Source organism: Vanellus vanellus (assembly GCF_965231255.1).
Source record: "Vanellus vanellus genome assembly, chromosome: 5".
NCBI classification, from domain to species: domain Eukaryota; kingdom Metazoa; phylum Chordata; class Aves; order Charadriiformes; family Charadriidae; genus Vanellus; species Vanellus vanellus.
In genome coordinates this window covers 18,193,013-18,209,912 of record NC_138910.1, presented here as the reverse complement: position 1 = coordinate 18,209,912, position 16,900 = coordinate 18,193,013, and the positions used below count along the sequence as shown (strand labels likewise).

The 16,900-nt window shown below is 50.2% G+C and overlaps 2 protein-coding genes across 3 annotated transcripts in view; one reads left to right on the top strand and one right to left on the bottom strand.

Moving 5' to 3' along the window:
* Positions 1 to 10,015, top strand: part of USP37 (ubiquitin specific peptidase 37) — a gene marked incomplete at its 5' end in the record, with an annotated part of 36,415 nt that extends 26,400 nt beyond the window's left edge. Inside the window, 5 exons of the mRNA XM_082483405.1 lie at positions 1,497 to 1,557; positions 3,763 to 3,878; positions 4,960 to 5,029; positions 5,409 to 5,547; positions 6,329 to 10,015. Coding sequence (XP_082339531.1) covers positions 1,497 to 1,557; positions 3,763 to 3,878; positions 4,960 to 5,029; positions 5,409 to 5,547; positions 6,329 to 6,416 — 474 coding nt within the window. The 3' untranslated portion in view covers positions 6,417 to 10,015. The remainder of the gene's footprint in view (positions 1 to 1,496; positions 1,558 to 3,762; positions 3,879 to 4,959; positions 5,030 to 5,408; positions 5,548 to 6,328) is intronic.
* A 725-nt stretch (positions 10,016 to 10,740) lies between these two features.
* On the bottom strand, positions 10,741 to 16,452 carry VIL1 (villin 1; the record flags this gene model as incomplete). 2 transcript variants are annotated; one of them, XM_082484238.1, is made up of 19 exons in its annotated part: positions 10,741 to 10,854; positions 10,943 to 11,080; positions 11,271 to 11,339; positions 11,496 to 11,684; positions 11,974 to 12,118; positions 12,241 to 12,386; positions 12,496 to 12,675; positions 12,766 to 12,924; positions 13,088 to 13,225; positions 13,367 to 13,467; positions 13,573 to 13,726; positions 13,822 to 13,920; positions 14,066 to 14,144; positions 14,656 to 14,858; positions 14,954 to 15,064; positions 15,346 to 15,454; positions 15,734 to 15,930; positions 16,069 to 16,143; positions 16,378 to 16,452. In XM_082484238.1, the coding sequence occupies 19 exons, from the start codon at positions 16,450 to 16,452 to the stop codon at positions 10,741 to 10,743; spliced, it is 2,481 nt and encodes an 826-aa protein (XP_082340364.1). The 2 variants fall into 2 exon arrangements, with proteins under 2 accessions (XP_082340364.1, XP_082340365.1); XM_082484239.1 differs by having other exon boundaries at positions 12,241 to 12,378; positions 12,506 to 12,675.
* Positions 16,453 to 16,900: the final 448 nt, after the last annotated feature.

Below are 16,900 nucleotides of genomic sequence, written 5' to 3'. Positions count from 1 at the left end.
CTATCTGTCACTGAGAACCAAGCCCACCTTTAGCTTCCCTGGCAGTTGCTTCTTGCAGCGTGTCATGTCAAGACTCGAAGTGAGAGAGGCATGTTTCAAAGCAAAGGCTAAGAACAGCTGTGCCAGGTCAGGTTAAATATCTGTCTATCCCGGTGTCTTGTTTCTGCTACTAGCAAGTAGGAGATGCTTAGTGAAGAATATAGGAATTGAGCATTTATGTGATCCTTCCTTGTTAGTAAATTGGAAAAAGGATCCCAAATAATTTAGTCAAAACCAAGTCCTTTAAATTAGACTTGGAAAGAATTGGGATCTCAGATTGTGCGCTAACCGTCTGTATTCCACTTGAATTTCAAGACCTGTAACTGATTTCCACAAGTTTAACTGAGCTGCTGAGAGTGAAGCAAGCGCCTAGCCAGGTCTTTCTTTAAGTAAGTGCCCTTGTCTGCTCTCTATTAATGCTAAAGCTGTCATGGTTTTCCTTATGAGATCTGATGTTTCCATGGCTCTTGGATTTTTCTCTCCTGTTACTCATTATGAGGTGCTGGTTGGTATGTTCCATGCCAGATGTAGCTTTGATTCAGAGATGCTGAGTAGTTTAACAAAGATTCCCAAATGCTTTAGAAATAGTAAGATAAAAGGCCTCATGCTAATAATGTAAAACTGCCCTTTGAGTGTTGTTCTGCTACAGTTCTGAAGCGAAAATCTGCTCTTCTAATGATTCAGGCATGGAAATGCAGTAGCTGTGGTTATCTTGATTTGAAATACGTATTTAGGGTTCTGTGTTCAGGTGCACTGAAAGCATTCAAACCCTGAATTAAGAAGCCAGCTCATTAAATATTATTGACTGGTTTGCTGCAGCTCTGAGCTTTCAAGAGTGGTGGGAGGAACAGGGGCATGATATTATCCAAAGATTAGAAGGGTTTGTTGACTTGAGGTTTCTTTGCTACTTGTTCATGGTAATATTTTTAATACCTGGTTGTTTAGTGGTGTCTTTTTTTGCATCCTGCCTTTGTGAATTACACCTGTTGCATAGAACCACTGGCTGTACTTTCAGATGGCTTAAAAATAATAAAATCTGTCGGGATTTAATGACTCTGTCTTCAGCTGGCTTTGGGGAGAAGAAGTCTAAATTTTGCCGAAGTGTGAGGAGCTTTGTGTGTAAGTGACAGCTTTCCTTAGCAAAGGGTTGCAAATTCATTCAGATGCTTTTCAAATTAACGATCCAGAGAAAGCGTTTGGTGTTACTAGAGACTCGCTCTGCTGCATACCAAACTTCAGGAGCTTTGAGCTTTAATGAAGGTTTGTCCCAGGTTCTGTTGCACGGGAACATTGGACTCTTGCTGGTTGCAAACATTCCTTCACACAGAACCTTTAATTTACAATGTCAGGTTTGTTGTAGAAACCAGAGCAGCACAGTTTCAATGGAAAAAGAGCACCACGAGAATTTTAAACAGTGAAGTGTCTCAATGAGCTAAGTTTTGTTCTCTTCCCATCAGGAGGCACGAGAACAAAAAGAGGATGATGACCTTAAACGAGCCACGGAATTAAGTCTACAAGGTGAAACTTATTTAACTTCTTCCAGGAGGTTGCTTTTGAGGGAAAATAGATCTGTATGTATGAGTGCAGCTCCTGAATGCCTGTTAAGACAGCTGGGATTTCATGCTCTTTTACTGTGCGCTTTGTTGTCTTTGGCTTTGCTCAGGTCGGCTTTCCTTGCTCTGGCTTGTGAAAACAAATGCCAGGAAAAACCTAGTATGAAAAATGACCCATTTCAGTCTCTTGGGTTCTAAATTTCTTTTTTATATACAAACAAATACATAATTATATATGTAATATTGTATTTATATAATATTAAATGTACTGTGTATAATTAATATATTATGTATAGGAAAATAGACCTTAAAATTTTGCATTCCCAGCAAAAGCTGGTATGCTAATGGCTCTAGTCAGAGCATAAGGATTATTTCTTACTTGCATTGATATTTTAGTGCTGATTAATGAATGCACTGGCCTTACCCAGGAAAATGAGTAAGTGCTGTCTGATACACGATGAGAGGGAGACAGACCTCACTGCAAGGTATAGCTGTTGAGGGTGAAGGAAGAAACCCAAAATACACTATCTATCTTCTCCAAATCCAGACAGTGTAATGAGCCTCAGGCGCTGTTTAACACTTGTGCGAGGCTGGCATGCGAGTGATTTCATACAACCTGGCAGAGCAAAGCGTAACCGAGAGAAAATTCCTGCTCCAAAGAGGGAGAGGGAAGGGTGAATGAAGTATTGTGTTAAGATACTCGCAGTTGCTCAGACACCTTTAAAGGCCCTCAGGTATTACTGGATGAACCTGTGTCTGCTTCTGAAGAGGAGTAAGTTGAATGCTGCTTAGGCATCCCTGAGCCTGAGTCCTGTCCCCTGATGAGCTCTGGCAGACTGAGTGCCCTGTCCCTCTCAGGTCTTCCTTGATTCATGGCCAGGAAGAGTTCAGCACTAGAAATCCTTCCTTCTCCTGATTTGCAGTCGCTTGACTTAATCATGAGCATTACCTTGTGCTTCTCAACTTGCTGCTGTGTCATTTGTAAGGCATCAGCCAGCAGTTGTTCAAGGAGACGCTAATAATCTTGAACGTATAGCTGGTAGTATTTATCTTAGGAAGGTTCCCAGTGGTGCTGCAATCAAAGAACCACTAGTCATCTGAGGACCGTTGGTGAAGTGGCATTTAGCAATACCCATGGCAAGTGCTTCATGCAGAGACCTACCCAAGTGGCTGCATTTCTTGGCTGTAGTCTAGTTTACAACAGCCCAAATCAGTGTGGAAACCAGCAGTAACATATTCTCAGTTAAAAGCATTCATCTATAAACTTCACGAGAAGATTATACTAATCCAGCATCTGATGATTTAACATAGCAAGCAGTATGAGAATCTCTTTGGCAAAACATCGCCATTATAACTGACATGATAGTCTCTTTAAGGAAAAAAAAAAAAAAAATATCCTGAGCAGTGTCCTGTTCATCTCAACTTCTCATCCACCCAGGACTTTGTAGCTTTAATTTAGGTGGTGAAAGCATAGCTACTTCTCATTATGAGAACTGTACAAAATCTTAAATTAGTTGGGTAGCTGCAGAATCCCAGGAAGTTTGGAACAGCATGTACAGGGAGCAGTGGTGCCTTCCGGCTCTTTACAGAAATCTGCCTGAGTTTTGCTCAGCCAAGCAAACTGGAAGTTCCTGTGGTGAGCAGCCTTCTTACCATTGAAAACAATGAAAAGATGCCTGCTGCCAGCAGTAGCATTTTGATGCCAGTTTTAATTAAGAAATGCACTTTGTTAATGCAACTTATAGTTAAAAATGTAATTCATAGCTTCTTGTTGCAGAAACTTACAGTTCACTGAACAGACTGGCTGTACTTCTTTTAATGTCACTTCTGGCTGCAGACCACTAGCGCTCTGAAGCGAACTGGGTGTTTAAATGCTCTTTTATCACCCAGCTGTCATTGCCATAGTGCCCTTTTGTAAAAGTATGAGAGAGATGATGCTAAAATTAATTCTCTAGTCCAAGATACTTTTCTTAACTGTTGCTCTGACAAGTTGGGGAAGGGAGAGAGTTTTTATTTGGAAATTCCAGTATGTCCTGCTTTCCTTGGAAAGGAAGCTTGAAACGCTAGCATTTTATTGTGTATGTTTGTGAGGGTAGATATACCTCAACCTGTTTTGAATTCCTGTGTGTTTCACAGCTTCTCACTCAGTATCGTTTCCATGTATCTATAGAGTTCAACAGCTCTCTTCTGGACAGTGTTGGTTCTGATGAAGACTCTGGGAACGAGGATGTTCTTGACATGGAGTATTCAGAAGCAGAAGCAGAAGAGCTGAAAAGAAATGCTGAGGTGTGATCTATGATTTCAAAAGCCAACTAAGAAATATACCCCTTCTTTACCATCGGTTCAGTGTTGGAGGTAGTTTTACAGAGCAGGTGTAGAGTCCAGAAAGGTCTTTTATGTTCAAAAGTGAAAAGAGAGAAAATTTCTATCCTTAAGAGTCTGTCCTGTTGTTAAATTTTTACTTGCAGAGAGAGAGAGGACTCCAGCCAGTGTGGTATTTTAGATGCAACGCCATGGGCTTCTAGATCCTGTACCACCGGAACTGAGAAGTTGTGGCAAGGCCTTATTCCCATTAGGTGAAATGTGACTGTAACCTAGGCTGTGCTGCCAGCTGCTAGCGCTCGCAGACTCCACACAGCAGCGTTGTGAAAGTTGCCTGCTTGCCTCAGTGGCAGGGATACTGTGTAGAGTGGAAAATGTGGAATAATTGGAGTTTCCTTGAGCAGTTTTTATTTTCTTACAACTCTTTACCAATTTCCTTACCCTTAAACCAAGACTTACATTTTAAGAGTATTGTCAGTGAATCATATCAATAACATTTCCTGGTCAGAGAGGATTAAAAACCAATTGTGAAAAGCCAATTACATTGTTTAGTTTTATTGCCAGTGAATAGAGAGAGATTGTTTCCTGCATGCAAAGAAGGCGTTGTCTGCTGACCTTACAGGTGCAGGACAAGAGAATCTGGATGGCATATCCAGTATTTGCCGTTAAATCTGTGTGCTGCTATCAAGGGTATTTCTTTGATATTGCAGAAGTAAGCATGGTGTGCCCTTTTGCTTTTCTCTGTTTATTTGGTTGATTAATTCTGACATCAGTGGAAGTCACTCAGGAAATGGTTGTTTAGAAAACTGCAGTTTAGAGCTCATGTCAGCATCTGTTCTGAGGTCAGAGTGGCTCCTTTGCGTTTTCATTGGCTTGCTGAAAGATTAAATAAGATGGGAGGCATTTTCCCACTTCTGGAAGGACTCTCTGTTTGGTCTGAACCAGGCTGTCTGTTTATGTACTCTTGGATATAAATCAGCTTATCCATAAGCTATGTGGGGGAAAAAGTGAATGCCTAAAAGCTTTAATTGGGCTTTATTTTCAGACAGGAGAGCTTCCTCACTCTTATCGTCTCATCAGCATCGTCAGCCATATTGGAAGCACATCATCTTCAGGTAAAAGATACCATGTTTTATTCTTCATCTCTTATCTAGCTTAAAAAATCTGTAATACAGAATTACCATAGCATGATTATTTGGAGAGAATAATTCAGCCAGCAAAGAAAGTCTTCCATGGTGGCTTGCAGGTGGGGGAGCAGGTTGAGGATGTCACGGTGGTGCCAAATTGCAGGATGTGGAATAGTACTGCTTATGGGGTCCGTGGAATTGTTTGTGCTTGTTACCAGCTCATTGACCAGGAAGGATGGAGGGACCAGGATCTTACGGGTGTTTTAGCATTTAAATCTGACACAGGTCGCTGGACTGGGGTATGTACCTAACCAGCTTACTGGTTGAACTGCAGCATGAAAAGAAAGGTGCTTTCTCTGTTTTTAAGGTCATTATATCAGTGATGTCTATGATATCAAGAAGCAGTCCTGGTTCACCTACAACGACCTGGAGGTGTCTAGAACTCTAGAGGCCACCGTTCAGTGTGACAGAGACCGAAGTGGTTATATCTTCTTCTACATGCACAAGTAGGTGTCTTGGGGAATTTTGGTGCTAGTAGTTACCTGATGTTTGTTAGGAAATGGGCTTCTCCTCTTCCTCTGGTCCTCTTTGCTGGGTTGAAAAGTATCTCTGTGTATTTGTCAGAAGAAATCTTAGAATTATATGCAAGACTGACAAAATTGAAGTGCTCTTCATTCTGAGGCATGGAGTTGTATGTCACTAATACATAGGGTTTTAACAAGATGTATTAAATCCTCTTTTAAGAAGGGGATTTAATGCCTCAGCTGTATGTTTTTTGCACCAGCAATCATAATGCAGCTTGGGGTTTTTTCCTTAAGTGCTGTGATATTTGTGTTGCAGCAGCCATGGTCATCTCAGGACATGGGCAACATGAGCTTTGTAGGTAGAAGTGATAATTTTTCAGGCACACGGAACTGAAGAAGGGTTTTTTTGCCTCAGTTTGTCCCCTTCTTCTGTCTTTACTGGTCGTTCTAATAAAGAATATTACAGGCTATCTTGTGTTACTTCTGATCTTTTTACCAGCCAGAACTTATTTTCACTATTGTTACTGTTCTCTGAGGCTTACCACTGACCTTATTCATTGTAATAAATGGGAAAAAAAAAAAAAAGTGCTTTGGGGTTCAAGGAGCCTTGCTTAGAGATGCCAGATAAGACACCTTTCTCTGCCAGGATCTGTGACGCTTGCGTTTGTGGATTAAATCCAGTTGCTGATTCCCTCAGGGCTATCTTATGTAGCAGCTTGTTATTGTACCTAAGTTTCACTGTTGGCCTTTCCCTCTGTCCTAGGGATATCTTCGATGAGTTACTAGAAACAGAAAAAAATGCACAGCCACTTAGCATGGAAGTAGGAAGATCGGTTCGTCAGCCTCTGTGAAGAGTAAAACACCTTGTTCCTCCTGAGGAACAAGAAAGATTCTGAACTTGTGCCAGACACGCAGGAGTAACAAACAGCTCAGGGCCAAAACAAGAGACAAAAGGTAGAAATATGGGACGCTCAGTTTGTTGAACCATCTGTGCAAGTCCTGGGCCTGAACCACGTGTTTAAACCTTGACATCCCAGAGCAATCCTCCTGTGGTGAAGTTTTTCTTGTTCCTCAAATAATTTTGTCAGCATGGAGCCTTAAAGAGTTGCATCAAGCCACAAGACTACAGCTGCTCATAAACTGATTTAAAAATAAAGAAGTGCAAAAAGAGACTCAACTTTAAAAGCCCATTCACCTGTGAGACGTGAGTGGCGAAGATTTACATATCACTTGGCTTTTTTTTTTTTTTTCCTCTCCGAGAGCAATTTAAGCAATAGATTCTGTAACCCTGGCGTGTGTTGTGTTAGTAATATTCACTGGAAGCCCACATCACTGAGTACACTCTTGCCAGTCATCTCGCAAACAGGCGTTTTGGAATCACTCAAGCTGGTGCGTTCTGACATTCATGGGTTTGTAAGCGCTCCGCTATTTACATACGGTTCCAGGAAACAAACTGTCGGTGCTGTGGAATGTATTGCATACCTGGTGGCAGCTCTGTTGGGTTTGTGTTTTGTTTTTTTGGTTTTTGTTTTTTTACACCATTCACTGTCATCCTCCTTTAGATGTGAGATTATATATGTGATTTCTTTTGTTTTACAAGTTCTATTATTTGATTGCATTTTCTTCATAAGGTTGTTGCGTTAAGTACCGTTTGGAGAGGAGAGGGCTCTCTTTCGGGACGTGCAGTGTTTCGCACTGAGGTTAGATCGCTTAAGGTCTGCTTCAGTGTTAACTCTGGAGGTAGGTGAACACCTGGAGCAGACTGAATGCAGTCGCAAGAGGTGAGCAACAGCCGCTTGTCATCTTTTGGGAGGAAAAGAGCATTCTAGTGTTACCCTTTCTGTGCAGGCCTGAGTCATCATGAAACGGGAACGGTGGGAAAAGGGTCTGTAGAATAGCGCTTGGCACATGAATTGCCCTTTGATTTGAACCGTGGTCTTGCCTTGGTCTTCCCCGTAGCCCAGGGTGAGAGGGTTTTTACTGCAGCTATGCCTCTGTTCTCCTTTCTGAGGAGCATGGAGCGCTCAAACTGTGAAACTAAACCAGGTGGAAAGCTTTCAGAAAGCCCATATTCAGCATTAATAGAACACGGTTAGGAAGAAGTGTTGCGTTTTATTGGATTTAGAGACATGATGCTTCTTTTATAGCTTGTTTCAAGCGGGGGGCGGGGAAAGCCTAGTGATTTCACTTTTTCAGCACCTTCACACTTGCTTAGCAGGGGCAGATGTTTCCTTTCACTGGCATTTACTTGTTTCAGAGAAATTGTTGCTGTTAAGCAGAGTACTTGCTCTTGTTTTGGCCTCTAGTTCTGATTTCTGCAGCTTGAGTTTCAGAGGTGAAATACTCCTTTTTAAAAAACAAAACAAAACAAAAAAAAAAAGAAAAGAAAACCACCTTTTTTTGCTGTCAAGATAGTTTCTGGGTTTTTTAAACTATCGTTAGGAGTTTCTCAGGAATAAATCAGCTGAAGCAAAGCAGACAAAACCATCGATTTAGGAGACAGCAGGCACCTCTTTCACGGACGCTTCCACACTAGAGTTTATCCTAGCGGGCCGGCAGGAGGATGCTAACCTCAGCGGCCTCTTCTCACTTCTGTGCAGCAGTGAACAACAGCCGCCGGGTGTCCTCCCCATGCCAAGTGTTTTGGGGACCCCAGCGTGGTGAAAAGACTGACTGACCTTCCAGTCCACAGGCTGGATGAGCCCAGTGGACCCAGTCAGGGTGACATCTTTCTGGTTTCCGAGCTAGGAGCGAATGTTTGGTTGTAAACGTGACAGAGCGTTTATCTTGCGAGATGCAGCCCGAGTGGGTGTATATGTTAATTTATTACAAAGCATTATACTTTTCTATTGTTGATACTAATTTTGGTAGAATCCTGGGCGATGGGAAGAGGCGGTGACATGGGAGTTGTCCTTTGAACTGATTGCCCCTGCAAAGGTGATGAAGGGACTGCTCCATCCAGCGAGCAAATCTGTTTTCCCCAAGCGCGTCCTATGCTAGTGCTGTAAATAACCGGTGTTCCTGTAGTTATCAGAAGTCAGCTCTGCTTTTTTGGGTGGCAAGGTTGTTTTTCCAAGGCGCTGCACTCCAGTTAATTTATAATAAAAGCAAACATTGCCCAACTTCTCAGTGCACTAACTTTTATTTAAAACCACTTCTTGTTTGGATCGAGGCGCAAAAGCTGATGCTTGAAACCAGCATTCGTTGTTTTATGAAGAGTTCTTGCTTATTAGTCCAGCCATTAAGAATTTGCAGGCATCTATTAATTAATTAAAGATTTATTTTCCGTTTGGTATATGGCAGCTCAGTTGCACCTTCACCCTGGCAGGAGTGTCCATGGAGCACCTTCCTTGCAGAAGCCGTCTCTCTCCCTGTCAGAGCACGGCAGGGGGGAAAATGGGTATGTGATCCTCAAGGGGTGTGCTGCCCATCAGCCCAGCTGGAACGTTTCCACCGCTCATGCTGTCACAGCAGCAAGTTCAGTAAGGTCGTCCCTTCCTGGTGGGTTACCCATCCTGGGGTATAGGTGAGGCAGGTGGAGAAGTTCAGTCGCGGTTCCTGATGACGTGCAGCCTCTTCCTCAGATGTACAGAGTCACAGTTAAACATTTACCTGCTTCCGAGTCAGCTTAGTTTAGTCCATGTGTGATTCAGCATATAAAAGCAAGGAACTCCCATCTTGTCGTTTCTCTCCCCCCTTCCTTTTTTGACTGCAATAGTTTGGTCTTGATTTACTCCCCTGCTCCGAGAGGTGCAAAACTGTTTTCGTGTCGATGAACTGGAGCTTGTCTGCGTGGGTCCCTGGGGAGCCCTGGCCAGTGGGGCTGCACAAAGAGCCTTTGCGAAACAAGGACTGGTTGCCCGACTGGTGTGGCAGCCTGAGACCGCTGCGAGGAGCTGAGCTGGAGGAGAAGCGGGCTCTCCAACACTTGTGGCTGTGGCATCGCCTTCCACCTCCTGTGCAGCGTGGATAACCATCGCCTGTGCATCTTCCTTCCCGTCCCGCATCCCGAGGAAGGGCTGATGTCCAGCCCAACGCTTCCTGCTGCGCTTCACCCCGGTGTGGGGCATGTGGGAATCGCTGTGCGTCGAGATGGGGGCGGGAGCTGGGTTTAACTCATTTGCTTTGTTTTCTTTTTAATGGAGGTAATTATCCCTGTAATCGCCCGCCAAAGAGAGAAAAAGGGGTGCGGGACCCCTGGCAGCTGCTGTTCGTGTAGCTCTGCTGCCGGACTCCAGCCTTGTCTGCTGTGGGGTGGCTGCTGTCAGTTTCTGCCTGCACCCCGACTTTGTTTCTTTACACTGTTGATGTGGAGCAGCACTTTTCTCTGTGTTTTAGCAGACCTGTTCCTCTCTATTCTTTGCGGTTTTTGCTCTTGGGTTCCCCCTGCCCCTTTTTAAATGATGTGTAGATAGATTTTTGTGAAATTAAAACCTCTTTATTAACCCTCTTTTGGTTTGGGATCTTATTTCCGTGCCACCTGGGCTGCTGCCTGTTGAATGCCGCAGATGGTGGGTACCACACCTCCACCCTGCGTTTGCCGTTGGGACTTTGCTCCATTGCCCAGGAACTTCGTCTGTGTGTTCAGCACCTCCTGGCAGATGCAAATCCTGGCTTCCCTGCTAGAGATGTGTCCCTGCGGGGGACCCCAACCCCTCTTCAGGTTCCCCTGGATCCCAAGTGGGAAGGAGACGCCCTCCTCCCCTCCCGGGGAAAGGACAAGTGGGTCCCTGCTGGCTGTCCCCAGCAGGTGCTGTCCCCACAGATGTGCCATCCCCTCAACCTGTGACTTGTCACTTTTACCTTTGTTACGGCACATGTTTACTGAGGTTCAGGCGATAACAGAGGGAGCGGCTCCAGCTGTATACCAGACCTTTAGCCCCGAGTTGCAGCTGCCGGGGTGGGATTGGGGAGCCCTGGCTCCCCAGGGGGTGGGCAGCTTCTGCATTGCCCCTGAGCGTGGTGGGGGTGAAGGACCTGGAGGAGAAGGAGCTGAGGGTGCTTCTCAGTGCTCAGTCAAGACCCATGTCCCCGGCGCGCTGTCTCTTTGCCAAATAAGCCCCGCAACTGGGCTGAACCCAGGTGTCAGGGAAGAAGACACAGTCCCGCTTTCCAAATATATTTTATTTAATAAAAATAACAAGCTGGGGCTGTCCCCGAGCGCAGGCTCTTGCCCTAGAAGAGTCCTTTCTCCTTCTTGAGTTTCTGTTGTTTCCACAGGGGCAGGTTGCCAAAGGCAGAGCGGTTCATGCCAAAGGTAGCCTGGAAGTCCTGGTCGGAGAGGTGGTACTGGGAGAGGAGAGAGATGGGAGGAGGCTAAGCCAAAGCTGGGGCGCTTTCCCAGTCCCCCCCAGTAGTCCCCCTGGCCTTGGCTCACCTCCTTCCTGCTGGGGTCCACGCCTTGTGGCAGATCCTCGGCCGAGGTGTTCACCAGCACATCCAGGGGGAAGATCTCCAGTTTGTCTGGGAGGAGGGGAGTGGTGGTGGTGAAGACCTGTTCCCTGGCCGTGAGCACCTGGATGAGGGAGGACAAGGTCACATGACGGGCTGCCTCATGTCCCCAGGAATGGAGGCACAAGGATGGCTGCAGCTGCCCCCTCTCTGGAGGACGTGTCCTTGCAGCTCCTCTTGCCACCTGCCAAGGGACAGAGGGGCTTTCTGTGCCCACTCTCACCCCAGCCGCCCTCTTTCTCTGTACCACTTACTGAGGTGAGGTGCCCGAGGCTGCTGTCGTCCCCCAGCTCAGCTTTCAGTGCCTCGTAAGATTTCTTGTCCTGGGAAGGGAACAAAAGCACTCAGCCCCTTGGCACAGACAGGGACCAAGCAAACTGCTGCCCATGCCCTGGAGATGCTGGCTGGGGGCCAGACCCAGACTTGGTCCCCTTCTGTGAAGGGCCCCCCTGGTCTTTGCAGCCCCCTCCATGACTCACCTCCCAGTTGAGAGGGTCCCAGGCAAGGAACCAGCCGGTGAAGGTGGGGGGCTCGTAGCCCTGCTTCACCACGATGATGGGGGTGTCGAGGTCGCGCCCACTGGGGTGGCTCCGCAGGTACTCCTGCACCATCACTGCCGCTGCCTCCTTCTCCGACTCATTGGCACCTTTCCCGATCCAGAAGAAAACCTGCAACAGGGTCACCATGTCCACCACTGGGGTGGGACAGGGCCCTCTGGGGCCGTGCCCAACCTATGGTTGGGGGCACGCAGGACCTGTCCATGGGAAGAGCACTGGGAGTCCATCCTCAGCCATCTCTGGAGCAAGGGGGCTGGAAAAAAACAGCATGAGGCCAGGAACATTGGGGTTTCCAGCCTCCCAGTCCACCAACTCTGGCTGCTGCAGGTCCTCTACCCCTCTGGGGATATCAGCTTGTGGGATCAAAGGTGTACCCTGGCCCTGTGCCTCCCCAGCTCACCTGGTCCCAGATGTCCAGCAGGTAAACGTCGTTTTCCTCCAGGTCGTCCTGGGTGAAGTCCACGATCTCCGTGGCCAAGAAGGTGCCTGTCTTGTTGGAGCACTCAAAGAGACGGGGGGACACGGAGGGGTTCTCCTCCTGTAGCCTGGCAGGGGGGGAAAGCGGTGGTGGTGGTAGGAATGGAGCTCACCTGGCTTGGAAAATGGTGGCCTACCTTACCCCTAAGGGTGGGTAGGGACAAGGGACCCCCAGGCACAGGGCTGGTACCTCTTGCTGTTGGCATACTGGGACTTGCCCCCCAAGGCCACCCAGAACTCGGGTGGCTCCTGTCCCTCTGCAATCACTGGCTTCTCTGTCTTGGAAATGATGTCGGCCACCGTCTTGCCCATCTCACGCTCATCCCCACTGCATCCCTGCCAAGCAAACATGGCTGCTCCATCACTGGCCCCAGCCAAGGAGGAGGTCATGGGGACATTTCTCTTGGGGGTGGCAGCACCCACCCCAGTGCCTGGCGGTACCTACCTTCCCATACCAGAGGTAGCAGCAGCTGGGGGTCTTGAGCACGAAGACATCGTTGGAGTTGAGGGAGGAAGCACGGACAGGTACCTCGAAGGCCTTGGTGTTGTACTCATTTGTGCCGTGGACATGGAAGAGGCGGGTGGAGGGTGTGGGCTCCTTGCTGCCCGCCCGTGAGGTGCCACCCTGGGGGGACAGAGTTGGGAACAGGAGCTTACCACCAGTGCCGCAGTCTCACCCACCTGTGGGCTTCCCCCCTGACAGCCCCGCACTCACTGCGTATACCACCATCTTGCCCTTGAAGATGGCCATCAGGTGGGCTGGCTCCTTGCCCATGGTGACGCGGACCTGCACGGGCTCGTTGTTGTACTTCTGGTCCAGGATGACTGCTTGGTAGGCGGAGGCGGCCAGCTCATCTGCACTGGCTTGGCGGCCCTGGGCAAGGCAGAGGGGGGCTCAGCGCCCACCATGGCACCCCTTTCCTTCTTGGGAAGAGGGAACCCTCATGCCGTTCCCATGGGGTCATGTGTAGGGGCAGAGCACCTCCAGTATGGTGCCCCTGTCCCCCACCCATGGGTCAGTGACCTGGAGGTCTCACCTGCCAGATGTAGATGATGCGGTTCACCTTGGGCCCCACGGTATAGGTGTAGAGCACCAGATAGCAATCCCCACCGTAGAAATGGCCCAGCCACTTCTTCTCCACAGGCACCAGCTCCTGGTTCTCCACACGCCAGACCTGGTGGGACAGGGACGGGGATGTGCTGCTGTCAGGGCTGGTGCATCTCCCTGCCCTGCAGCCCCTGGACCCAATGGCATCCCCCAGTACAGCCCAGAGGGTGGCCCAATAGGGTTCCATATTCTGCCCCAGCAACCCTACCTCCACCTCCCCAGATCCGTCATCCACCATCTTCTGCTGGGCAGCCATCTGGGGTTTGGCATGCAGCGTGGTGGCATCAAACTTCACCTGTTCCACCTTGGCTGCAGGGAAGGGCAGAGGGCTAAGCCACGTCCCGCTAGCTGTGAAGGTCCCCATACCCCTCCCATCCCAATCCACCCCCTCCGGCATCGGAGGCGGACACTCACCCACTTTGCCCACAGTATGGGTCTTGCCCAACCCGCTGGTCTGGTTGGGGATGGTCCATTTTTGGAAGAGCTGCCTGAAGATGGTCGACTCGGACCCATCATTCTCTGTCTCCACGCTGGTGCTGGCTGGGTAGTTCTTGGCTTTGATGAAGCCCTGAGGGGATTCAGACCCAGAACATGGGTATAGGGTGTCTGACACCCTGGGGAGCAGCCAGGCTATCCCATAACCAACCTCTAACCAACACCCACCAGTGCCCTGCTCATTGCCTGCTGCTTCTCCTCCTTGTTGGCATTCTTGCCCTTCCACACAAAGATCTTGAGACCTCCTTGATCAATGATGTAGCAGTCCTTGGAGAGGGAACAGCAGCAGAAATTAGGACTTTGGGCAGCTTTAACCCTTCAGAAGCCAATTCGGTGGGTGAAGCCACAGCTTTTGAAAGGTTAAAGCTGCCAAGGAAATTGGGCACCTCCAAGCATCCCATGGGTGACAGACCTCATGCAGGAGCATGTCTTGAATCAGGGGTCGAATCGCCACCTCCTGTATGACCAGGTTCCCGCTGGCATTGGAGATACTGGCAGGGGAAAAGAGAGGAGGAGGGGTTCGAAACAGGGCTGGAAAACCCTTTTCCCATCCCCACCTCGGGTTGACAGGGTTGGGTGAGGGTGTCCCCTCCCTATCTCCTTCCCCACCCTGATCATGGCAGAGGTGATACCCAGGGACCCTCTTGCCCTGACATGTTGGCAACCTGGTTTGCAACTTGCCCTGCCATGCAGCTCACTCACGGCCGTGAAGAGGGATAAAGTGGTGTAAGATGTGATGAGGCCACCCAGGGACATTGCCACCGAATCCAAAGGTGACACTTGCATGAGCATCTGTCCATCAGGTATCGACCCTATTGGCACTGGGGATTCCCCTTGCTCCAACGGCATCCAAAGGACCTGTCCCTACACCTGTGGTGGCCTTGACCCCTCTTGGTGGCTGTCCATGGGGATGGGAGTTGTGGGATATAGCAGAAATGGGTGCTGGGTCCCTCTGGCACCCTGCGAGATGGCCCCACAGGTGACCCAACCCCAGCAACTCACTGGTAGAGCTTGAGAGAGGACTTGAGCTTCTGGTCCACTTTGTCATCAGGGATGGCTGCCTTGATGTCCCTCTTCTCGCCCAGCACATGCATGAGGACCTTCATGAGCTCTGGCGAGGCACCCTCATTCTCACCATCCACTACGCCCACCTTGGCACGGCCCCCGCGCTCCCGGTCCCGGATGTCCTTGGCCAGGGTCATCGCCTGCACCGGGAAGAGAAGGAGTCAGCCCAGATCAGGGAGGGCATGGCTGGTCACCCCCTTCCTCCAGCGGGGGACCCTGGGAACCCCTGCCGTACCTTCAGCCTCTCATTTCGGTTGCTCTCAGGGCCATTCCACTGGATGATGAGCTGGCCCAGATCCAGTAGGAACACATCTCCCCGGTTGAAGCTTTTCCAGCTCATCTCCACCTGCAGCAGGACGGGAAAGCGGGGGGGACGTCAAGCAGCAGGACGCCTAGGTCTGCCCTGGCTCAGTGCTGATGCGTCCAGACTGTATTCCTCCTCCCTAACGTAAGAGGGGCTTTCTGGGATGAGGATGCTCCTGAGGCAAGGCAGCAGTGGTCCCATACCCACTCTGTCCCCTGCTTGAGGGCAGCTGTGTACGGGGGCCTCTGGCCTGAGCCTGACCCCAAACAGCATCTGTGCATCAAGGTTGGTGGCTAGGGACACCCCCATATCCCGTAACTCACCTCTCCTGCCACCACATTCTTCTTGCCCTTCACGTGCAGCAGGCGCTGGATGTTGTAGGTGTTCGTCTCCACATGCTTCATGCCCGAGGCCACACCACCCTTCTTATAGCTGGCAGGAGACAGACATGGTGTGAGCCCTGGGTTCCCCCGTTTCCCCCTCCAGCAGGGTCCCCCTCCCACCTCTGTGTGCAGGGAGGTGTTCAGGGACCCCACTCACCCACCCACATAGATAGATGGAGCAAGACCAGCTCCAGGTACTCCTCCTGCCTCCCCCATCCCACTGGGACAGGGCTGTCCCCATCTCCACTGGGGATGTCCCTTGTGGGGGGGCATGCAGAATACCCCCCCCTCCCCTGTGGGAACAGGTCCCTGGTGGTGACTGACGTACATGAGTCCCTGCTTGAAGTAGGCGCGGAAGGTCTCACTCTCGTGGCCCTGGACCTCGCGATGCTGCACGGCCACCATGCCCAGGTGGTCATCCATCTGGGTGGTGTAGATGGCAGCCGCCCCCTGCTCGTCCTGGGTTGACTCCTTGCCCAGCCAGTAGTGGATGTTGTAGCTGAAGGTGCTCCCAGTCTTGCGTGTCTGCAGGACACAGGTCCCTGCTAGAAGACCTCCCCATGTCCCCAGACCACCCCAGCCAGGGACACCCTTCCCTGCACCCCAGTTTCTCCTGGAGCAGAGCCTGTCCCCGATTCCCCATGGGACCCCAGGCCTCCATACCGACAGCAGGATGTAGCAATCCCCCTCATAGAAGTTGCCGTAGCTTTTGATGGGCACTGGCACCATCTCCAGGTTCTGCAGAAGGAAGGGAGATGTCAGCCCTGGCAGGGACCCCACCCACCCCACCCCTACCCAAGCCCCAAAACCTGGATGGGTTTAACCTTGGGTGCCACACTGAATCCCCCAAAACCAGGCACCAAGGACACAAAGGGGGCGTCTTCCCTCCCGCAGTCCGTGTCCTCGTCCCCCCCCCAGCCCGGTGATGGGTGCCTGGGCAATGGGTGCCCAGGCCGTGCCCCCTGTCCCCACCTCGATTCGCCATATCTGCAGGCCCGGCGTGGTCTTGTTGAGCGTCTTGGCGACTTTGGTGCTGAGCTCCACCATGGTGACGGGTGCTGCAGGCAAGGGGTCCTGCCAAGGTATCGGCAACACCCTCGTTAATGGCAGGCGGTGTCATTAAGAGCTGGGACAGAGCCAGCCTGACATGCCATCTGCTGCCCTGCCCCATCTTCAGCTGGACGGGCCATAACCCCCCCCCAGTCCAGAGCTGCATGGGGTAAGGGGACCCCCAGCACCCCGGTGCCAGGGCTGTGGGCACACAAGTGGGGCTACTGTCCCCCTTGGTGTGGCTGACACCGTGGCTAATGGGGGCTGTCACAGACAGGGTTCATGGTGGGCAGGAGCAGAGTCCCATGAGCACCCCGGTGCCCCGGTGCCCTGCCCTGTGCCCGGGCATGGGGTAGGGCTGTACAGGGCGTCCCCAGCGCAGCAGTGACAGCTAAGTGACACAGCTGTGCGGTGGCCTGCTCCTCCCCAGCGCCAGCAGGAACCG